Here is a 10,003-nt window from a genome sequence, read left to right as displayed (position 1 = left end):
GACTCTTTTGGACTTGTGCTTCCATTATGTTAAGTTTATAATTTCTTAAAAATATTTGCTTATCGTAATATCTAAATACTCCTAAAAATACACGATTATCGTTGCATTCCTAGAAGATGTAAAATGTATACACACACACAAACACATACACAAGAAAATGCCAGTGTTCTCAAAGTAGTCAGTTTCTTCTGTCCGCTGGTGTCTCTTTCTAAGAAACAAAGTTTCTTTATGGTTTTCTCATTTTACAAGTGCCATCGGATCTCTTTTGTCTGCAGGATAAAATCTGAATATTTTATCATGTTCTATATCTGACCCCAAAGTCTTTTTCCAGCTGTATCCTCCAAAATTACTAGGCACGCACTTCATATGAGCTTTTCACTTTTCCTTAGAGATGTTGGGTCTTTGATGACTCTGTTCATGCCATTCCTGCTTCCTAGTATGTCTTCTACATTTCTCTTTGTCTGGTTAATCTTATTCATTGGTCAAGATTAGATTGAAAAGGTTACCTTGCCAGTGAAGCTTCAGCTGACTCCCCCAGGAACAATTTGTTATTTGGTTCTCTGTCAACCACTGAACATTATTATATCTTTGTACTAGCTTCTGTTCATTCATTCATTCAAAAATACTTTTAATCAATAAAACTTGGGGGAAAAAATACTTTTTCAGCATCTCTGTGTCTAAGTGCTGAACGCTGGGGCTACATGGTTACCAGGATGGCTGAATTCCTGATCTTGTATCCAACTGTAACTAATCCTTAGGTGATTGTCTCCCTTACTGGTCTGTGAAACTACAGAGTGTGGCAGTATTTGCATTATTTTATATTTGATCAGTAGTGCCTAGACTTGCTCCTGGCTCAAATAAGGTGAGTGAGAAAGGCTCGTTGTCTTTTCTTCTCTTTTTGATGGAGAATATTGATCAGTTTTATAAAATCTAACCCCCTAGTGAGTCAACCTCGTATACCTACCATCTTGGCTTTTAAACTTGGAACAGTTGATGGGACCATCATCTCCGTCTTTGAGGTGTTATGGAATCTAATGACCTTTTTGTGTAACCCTTTTTATGCCTTCACTGTGTTTAAGTCAGATCCTGTGATGGGCGCTTTGGCTCAGCACCTTGGAATGGTTTTTTCCCAGAGAGGAAGCACAGTCTCTGATTAAATGCCCTTAGCAGGCAGGGATAGGACACAGCTGGGGTTTGAATCAGGCTAAATCCCATCAGATTGGCAATCAAGAAGCTGGTGCTTTTGAAGATTATAAATCTGGAAAGCAGCAGAGACAAGGGGATATGAGCCCTGCTCAAAGCAGGTAGTGCCACTTCTCTCTGGCTGTTAGTGCTGCTTCTCTCTGGCTGATGCTCCCAGAATTACTTTAAAGATGGACACGTGAAAGGATAAGATTTTAATCCTGGGACTACTAAACCTACTCCTCCCCCCCTTCAGAAAGAGAAGTAATTAAAGTCTTGGAGAAGACATAATTGAGAATATCGAATGTCATGGAAATGAGGAAGTCTTGAAATAGAATGCCAGAAACTCTTGTTTCATGTCTCCATGTTTTGCTGAAAGGCATAAGTACAACTTTAAATATAAGAAGAGCTGAAAGCTGGCAAGTCTGTTAGCTCACGGTTACCAGTGACTTTAGGTCATGGGGTTCTGCCTTGTGACTTTCCTTGGCTTTGTGGTATGCCTATACATCCCACTCGATGAAACCATGCTTCAGCATTTATTGTGGTTGAGTCTCTGTTCTTGGCCTTGAGCCGATTTGCTGGCGCCATTGCCAAAATGAAGGCATTCAAGAGGGACAAGGGAAACCTCTCCTTCAGGCAGCTCTGTGGATGCTGGAGCTGCCTGCACTCTGGCTGTCTCTTGAGCAGACTCTCTCTCTGTGTATGCCCCGTCTATGCAGACAGCCTATGCCTCTGAGCTCAGTATTGCTCTAAGTGTTTGCTCTTGGATCCGTGCTTCACACATTTTACTTACATGCTTTATTTTTCATTTTATGAACAAATTGATAACTAGACTTACTCTTTATCGCACTGGATTAGTTTTATTTATTCCATTTGAATTTGATTAAAAAGCTGTCAAACATAAGTCTACATTTTTATCAGCTGAATACTTTCAGAAAACTGGGTATGAGATGTGTTCAGCTAGAACATACTTTTCAAAATAAAACAATGTTTGATATATTCTAGACAGTTACCCTTTTGTTTATCCATGACAACTGAAACTAACCATCAAATGGATAAAGCAATCCAAGTCTAGTCAAGTAATCCTTAGGGCATATGAAAAAAAGCCTTTTTAAAAAGTTCTTTCTAGATGGATTTAATGTAATTCACCAATAAAGCATCCTCAGAAGCATAATAAAAATTCTACATAAAATGACACAGCCAGGGAAAAGGAAGATATACAGTTTGATGATGATTCAAAATGGATATTAACATTAAAAATGAGCAGTCATGCAATTCCTGTGTAATATAAAGATCAAAATTGCAGGGCACTAATTTTCCTTCTAATTTATAAGACAGTATGTTTATGGGACTGCAAATGGTATATATAAAAAAACATATCCAATGGCAAATGTTTTGAACTGCCATTTTTCTTCAGAAAAATTGCCATTCAACATGTATTTGTAAATTTCACCATATAGCACCAAGGATAGCTGGACTATATTTACACATACAAAAATGTTCTTGAAGGATGGGATGTGTTGAGAACCAGATCTCCTTTGCTCTACTTTAAAATTATTAATTTCTACCTTCCCTCCTGTTTTGGTTCTTCTTATGTACACATAGGCGTGTGGGCACACTCCTGAGGCAGCCAGGGTAGTGAGCATGTTCACCCGTGTGTACACATACCAACTCTCTCAAGCACACTCATGTTCACTCACATACCTACATATATGCAACCATACACCCAATGCCCGGGAACAGCATTAAAGCTATTCTTGGACATGCGCTGTACCCTGTACAATATTTAATAGTGTGGAGCATGCCTAATGTACACCCAGAAGTGCTAGCAGGAACAGCACTGAAGGGGTTAATGTAGAACACATATAGGCAAATATTGTCAACTATTTTATTCAAATGTTTGGAACTTAAACACCAAATCATCATTAAGTTTTCACAAAACGAGGCATCTGTCGCTTGAAAGGAAAAAAAATATTTCAGAAATATGTTTACAGAAATGTAAAAATATTAGGCATCGAGACAGATGTGAACATATTCAGTAACTTGTCTTGTCTGTCAGTCTTCCTCCGAGCCGAAGATCTTACTGTACTCGCTCAGCATGAGCTCGGCTATCTGGTTTTGGTACACCATATGTATCGCCATGTTCCCTGTTTCATTTTCAGCGCGCAGAAGGGTGGGGCCAAACACGATCCCTAAGCTCTGGGTGGACATGAGGTTCTTGGAGGCTTTGGCCACTATCCTGTGGAAAGAAGGAGAGACAGAGAGAAAAAAAAAGAGAGATTCCATTGGAGTTTGAAGCAAAATAGTGGCTACTTTTGAATTATAAAGTTCTGTCTTCTTGAATTCTTTTTCTTTTTTAAATTTCACTTTAAAGAAGGAAAGGAAGGGCAGTGATGGGCCTTGGCAAAACGGAGACTGCAACACAAGCAAAAAATTTTTCTAGTTCCAGAAAAAGAACAACTACCACAACGCTATTTAATCTTCTACTCTTTATGCTTCACTGTATGGAAATAGAACTTGTGACTTTTGGGGGAAGATGCATTGCCTTGTACAACTTTTCATCCCCATAGTACCTGGCCATTGTGGGTGCTCAATAAAAGTTTGTGGAACTAATGAATGAATAAATTGCACAGCCAATTTACTGAGAGTTAATAAGATTCAGCCTTTGAAGTATTTATAGTCAATGGAGGAAACAGGTGAGACACACACAAAATATGTAAGAATCCAAACACAAAAAATAGAACAATATATGCATAATTAATGATGGAAGGTAGACATAAGGACTGAGAAGAAAATAAAGTTTTTAGTGATTACCTTCAGTGAGTAAAGTGTTCCTGAGAAATGCTACCTGGAATATGTTTTGTAGAGAAGGTAGGTTCTGAGACATTTAGATGTATGGCAAAATTCTAAGTGTCTCCCCCATTCATTTTGGTCAGCCAGTTTAGCTCATATCTCAGTAAAATGAAGAATCCTGTAGCATTTGCACAGGAAAGGAGTCCCATTGGAATCTAAGAAGTGTTTTCTTGTGTGAAGACTGTATGGAGAGCTGGCATACCAATGAAACAGTAGGATGTGGTTTTTATTGGTAGCAACGCGTTGTCTGTTTCAGTGCAGGACTTTTAAAAAGAAAATTAAGCCCCATCCCATAAATTGAGAATTTAAAGAAAGAATACTTATTCTTACAATTAAAGCCTACTTGGTTTTGTATTAAAATTAGGAACAGTGAGGTTTTAGTGATGTTAAGGAAATAGGGATAGCATATGGAAGGACAGGGAGCTAAAAAATGCTAAAGTTGGCATTCTACCAGACATCCTGACCTAAGGGAAATGTGAGTGGAGAGAATAAAGGAGGTAAAGGAACACCCTATTGAAAGGCAGTAGGGTCTTCTGTCTCAGAGTCCGTTGTGGAAGATTGGAGCACTGGGTGATTTTAGAGGACCCTTCGTTTGGCTTATGTGGGCCTCCACAGTCCCCAACCAGAGGAGGCAGGAAGACTTGCTTTACTTCCATCCCTTCACAAATCCCCAAAGTACCACTTCTGTGACCAAGAGACCAAGCCTTCCCTCTCCTGAAAGAAACTGAGAAGGGCCAAAGCTGTGGATTTGTGACTCCCCACCGCACAAGTTCATGGTCAGCAAAATGTCCTTGACCTGATCAATATCAATAATAATCAAGTATTATTCTAAATGATTTTATTGTCTCATTTGATCCTCAAAACAATCCCACGAAGTAGCTTCTATTATCAAGCTTATTTACAAATGAGAAGACTGAGGCCAAGAATGGTAAAGTGCCCATATCACACAGAGATGAGGTTCCCACCCAGGCAGCCTGGTTCCAGCGCCCGTGGAAGCATCATGGCCCTGGTGTGTGTCATGACTCCTATGTTCGGCTGATTTTTCGCTCTGCCACCCTCCACATGATTATCAGATCCCCCCATAAGACAGTCTGAATTTTTATTTGTCACTGTAGAATTGTGATTGACAGCCTGGTTGCAATAGTTTTATTGTGGGAAAAATGACTCTTAAATTTGGGCTGAATATTCAATATACCTCCCATTTTCATTTTTCTACTGCTTAAAATGGAGAACATTTGTACCTGTGAGTACTGTTGGCATGGCTACATTTCTGGAAGGGATTCTCATATTTTTAGAGTAACAGTGAGTTATCTGAGACTTTAAATTTAAAGTTTCTTTTGGAATATAAGAAACTATGCGACTTTGCTATGACATTTACTGAAAGTCTGTAGAATGATTTAAACATCTTCCTAACCTGGAGTAGGGCAAATGGAGTGGGCCTCTGCTTGCCTTTAACACACCTATTCCTTGATTTAGGATCTCTCGTAAGCCATTTCCAGACCTCTTTCTTATAAAAGTCATTAGTAAGATTTCACAGTGAAGGAAGATAGGTTTTCTCTTTTGGTTTTAAAGCAATACGTTTTTGTGATACTATCTCCTTCATTGAATCTGCCACAATAACAATAAAAAACAACTGTTAAAGGCAAATTTGGAGAGCACTAACCTAACCTAACTTAACCCAACAATTTTTTGAGTACCTCTTAGGTAAAAGTGGCTTTAACGACATTACTCACTGATGGCAAAGGTCTAAGTTGATAAGATTTATCTAGTAGGGAACAAGGCTCAGAGGTCATAGGGCATGGAGAAGGTAGAATCAAAAGCAAGAGAGCATTGAAAGTATGAAGGTGAATGACTGATAGAGGGCATCTTAGACAACAAGATAGAAGAAGAACATTAGGACCTGGATCCAGGGAGACTCAAAGGGGAAGTGGATGACATAAAGATAGATTGAGGATTGAAGACCTATTTTCCTATTTGATAATGGCTATAATTTCAGTTGGAAGCAGGAACCGTGAGAGTTGGGATAGCTGGGAATCAGAATTGCGCCAAACTCACAAAGGTGTGGCTAGAAATCAAGGGAGGTCCAAGAGCTGGTTATTGGGGTGGACCGTTGAGGCTGTCAGGAGGTTATGGGGGTAGAAGCTGGAAGAAGTCTTCAGCATCTGGAGGAAACTGGGTGACAGGAGGAATAACTCAGTTCTCCAGGGTATACCAGAAAGATACAGCAGGTAGGACTCAGGCCATGAGAAGAGAGAAAGAAGGCTAAAGGACTAGACTATTTTTCAAGTTTCCCAGAGTTCTTTATATTTTTCCTCCTCAGCCAAAGGCTCTGATCTTAGAATACAGAGCAGGGCCAAATCTAGAGGAGGAAACCAAGCCTGACTTTAAATAGGATGAAGAGTAGGAGGCTGCTCATGGTGCATGTCAGAGCCTCCCTCAGGGAAACAGTTCTCTGTCTTAGCCATGGGTGACAGAAGAGGACTCCTGTAATGCATTTCTGCCAGTGCATCAGTTTCCTAGATTTCCTGTGGCCAAAGGTTCATTTTGTGCTTTTATGCATGTGTAAACATGGAACATTCATTCCATCTCAAATCTGTGTCCTTTGTATCCATTTCTCTGCACACTTTCCATTTGATTTTAATAAAACCAGCTTTAACTTATGAGTCCTTTAAAATAATCTTGTTATAAGTAGATTCCACTAAATAACATACAGTTTTTTATTCTTGTTATATTTGCATTACTGCAGGTTAAATTTTCTTGGCAGCTTGGAATTTTTTCCTAAGTTGGGAAAATCAAATTACTTGCAATAACTTTTAGAAAAATTAAATGTAGTTAAGAAAGAAAGTTAATAAGAAAATGTGGATGTGTATTATATAGAATACATGCTATCTTGCTTATTCACTGTTACAAAATGTGTGCTTGTGGGTATGTGTGTGTAAATATATTTCATTAACAATTTGTGTTTTGAATATCAACCAACCAGTAGTCACTGTGTGTTGAAAAATCAATGAATCTTTAGGTTAGAAAGGATGCTGAGGGTGCAGACTAATTTGGGGTAGAAGTCACCAACTACCTAACTATATGATTCAGGTAGGTGGGTAAATATATTCTCGTACCAACATTTAAAGTAGATTAGACTCCTTCCTAACAGACAGTGGGGGTAAACACTTGTAGCAAAGAAGGCCCCCAAACTGAGGATGTCTGGGAAAATGTATTAATGCTCTTATAAACTTCATTATTCAAATATGAACTCACCTACTCTCTATCTCAATAAACTCTTAAATAGTTAAATGGTTGATTTAGGATCACATAGGGAGTCAGCCATAATTTCAAAGTATAGCTAGAATACTATCCTGAAAAATTATTTAAATCTCAGTTTTTTACCTCAAATCAATGGATATCAGCATTTCCACTCTCACTGTGGGGGCCAGCTTGGCATTGCAAGTGCTATTATTTCTAAAGTTTTCAACTACTAAAACACATGTAGAGGAGAAACATTGAAAGAAATAAAAACCCTGTGTGGAAAAAAAATTCAGTCTAGTACCTAAGATGGAAAACTCTCAAAAACAATACGTTGTTCTTCCAGTAGCTTAAAATGCAGTTGAATTGTATTGTTGGAGGAAAGGATCTGATTCAGAAACCATATAGATTTTTACTATGGGTTTGGCAATACCTCCAGGACAGCTTTCACTAAACTGAGTTCTGCAAAGCACCATTTCTATGATATGCTCTACAAAAATAGCATTCCAGAGTAAAATAAGCTTTGGAGAAAATTGTATGCCATTTTTTCTTCCTGGAAATTCACAACGCATAATAGCATAATAAAGGCTCTGAAAAGTCCTGCGGAATAATATTCTTGCCCATCTTTTTTTTAACTCATGTCTTCGCTAAGTTACTTGAATGTCATAGATCCTCTTTCCTGAGTGACATCAAGGAGCATAGATTAGGCACTGCTGCTCTAGGGTGTTTTGCTGAGGGCCGACTAAATAAGTCTGAAAATGCTATGGATTTTTACCTTCCTACTCTACTCTGGCTTCAGAACTCTGCAGCAGCTAACACAAAGAGGTCAGATTGTGGTCATTCCTGGCAAGTTGCACCACTCTGGTAGGGCTTAGATTTCATTAGGCCTTAAACTCCACGACAGTGTTGTAAATTTTGAGCTAAAATTTAACCTGTTTTCAGCAAAGAAATGAAAGAAACTGCCTTTCTTTGACAAAACAAAGACCAAAAGGCAAAAGGCCCATCTGAAGGAGAAAGGTGAGAGCAGAGACATGGTTGAGAGATTAATGTACAGTGAATTGATGGATCGGCAAGAAGGAGCAAAAACATCGAGATCTTAGATCAATATTTGGGAATTTCTCAACATGTCCATTTACTCACTGCTAATTTACTCCCAAGAAATACTTATAGCAAAGATACTTAATTCTAAGTAACATGAAGAGCTCAAAGTTTAGCTCCTAGGAATGCTTGACCTGTACGAAAAAGACCCTAAACTGCAACTCTTTTGAAAAAGGCTATTTATTAATACTGCTTAGTTTAAAATAGCCTGACAAAAATAATTATGATTTTGTGAATTTTGTTCATGAAATGGCACTTGATATATATTCATTGTAAAAGCAATTTTTATACCACTAAGTAAGATTCAAGTTTATAAAAATCTTGAAATGGATAAGAATCATTTTCCTGGCGAGAGCTGAAAAAAGTGATATACAGTTTACAGCAGAAAAAGGAGAGGAAATGGCAGAGTTACTTTTTGTCAAGCCCAAATGGAAGGAGCAATGATCTATCAATTTAAGATTATTTTAGAAACAATCTATAATACAGTGCACAGATGTTGGACCCCAGACAAAAAAATCCTTGCAGCCTTATGCTGGGTAAGTTTTTCCAAAAGTGAGCTGAATTGCTAACTCAAAGAAATTTCTTAGTTGCTTAAAATCACAGCCAAATGACTCCAACGGAAAGAGAGCTTTACTATAAAACTCAAAATTAATGCTGAATTAAGAAGACCAAAACATTTAATAATAGTCCAGCTCCAAAGAGAGAGATGGATGCAAACTTCCTTTTAAGTTTGTGCTTTGCTGTTACCATAGTGACTTGCAAAGGAAGTCGAAAGCCACATAATTGCCTGCAGGACAACTCTCAAGTTATTGGAGGTGTATTAAGTGTTCCCTTTCCTATCTCTGGAATGCTGTGATTTTTCAACACATGTAACTTTAGGACGGTTTAACTTGAATGGGGAAAGTGTGGTGGTAAATGTACTCCTACCATCAGGTCACACCTGGCTTGCAAAATACAGCTCAGCCACTGTACATGAAATACTAGTTGTGCCTTTGACCACTTAAGTGAAGAGAAGCTGTTAAAAATAGAATAAATTTTCAATGTGCTCCACTTATGTTTCCTATGTACTATAACTACTTCGAGGGGGACCCATGCTAACCATATGCTTGCCTACCCTCAATTTGCACAAACTATGGTCCTGTCTGCACTGGCTTCTTTTTTTTTTTTTTTAATAAGTTGGTGACTTAGCAAGGATTTCACCTTTTCCCTTAAAATCATGGCTGTATGTCACAAATGTTTCAAGGTGGTTATTCATCGGTAATTCAGTCATTTTTTTAATATGTTAATTTATAAATCAATTGGTTTAAACTAATTGTAAAGTCCTCAATTTTATACCTAAGTATTGTATTATTATTATTTTCCAAAGCAAGTTAACAACTATCTTCCTAAGTGGGAATTATTGCTATATTCTGACACTTTTGTATTTAAATAATCTTTAATGCCATGTGTATGTAATTCTCTCAAAGCACATTTTCGAAGAGGAGCTTTATATGGCCCTTGTGTATTCATAGCTGACATGACCTTACTCTTTGCATTTATTGAATACCCTCTTTGCATTGATTTCAATGCAGAAGGCTGAAACATTTTCAGTTATTCACTGGTTTCATACTTTTATTGAGTAGACATGATA

The 10,003-nt window shown here is 37.9% G+C and overlaps 1 protein-coding gene across 1 annotated transcript in view; it reads right to left on the bottom strand.

The window, feature by feature from the left end:
- Positions 1-3,056: 3,056 nt before the first annotated feature.
- ARHGAP15 (Rho GTPase activating protein 15) overlaps positions 3,057-10,003 on the bottom strand; it is a 607,848-nt gene continuing 600,901 nt past the window's right edge. The window contains exon 16 of the mRNA XM_008542643.2: positions 3,057-3,421. Coding sequence (XP_008540865.1) covers positions 3,238-3,421 — 184 coding nt within the window. The 3' untranslated portion in view covers positions 3,057-3,237. The remainder of the gene's footprint in view (positions 3,422-10,003) is intronic.

Source organism: Equus przewalskii, chromosome 17 (genome assembly GCF_037783145.1).
Source record: "Equus przewalskii isolate Varuska chromosome 17, EquPr2, whole genome shotgun sequence".
Lineage (NCBI taxonomy): Eukaryota > Metazoa > Chordata > Mammalia > Perissodactyla > Equidae > Equus > Equus przewalskii.
Note: the sequence above shows the minus strand (reverse complement) of the source record. Positions and strands in the feature narration are given on the sequence as shown.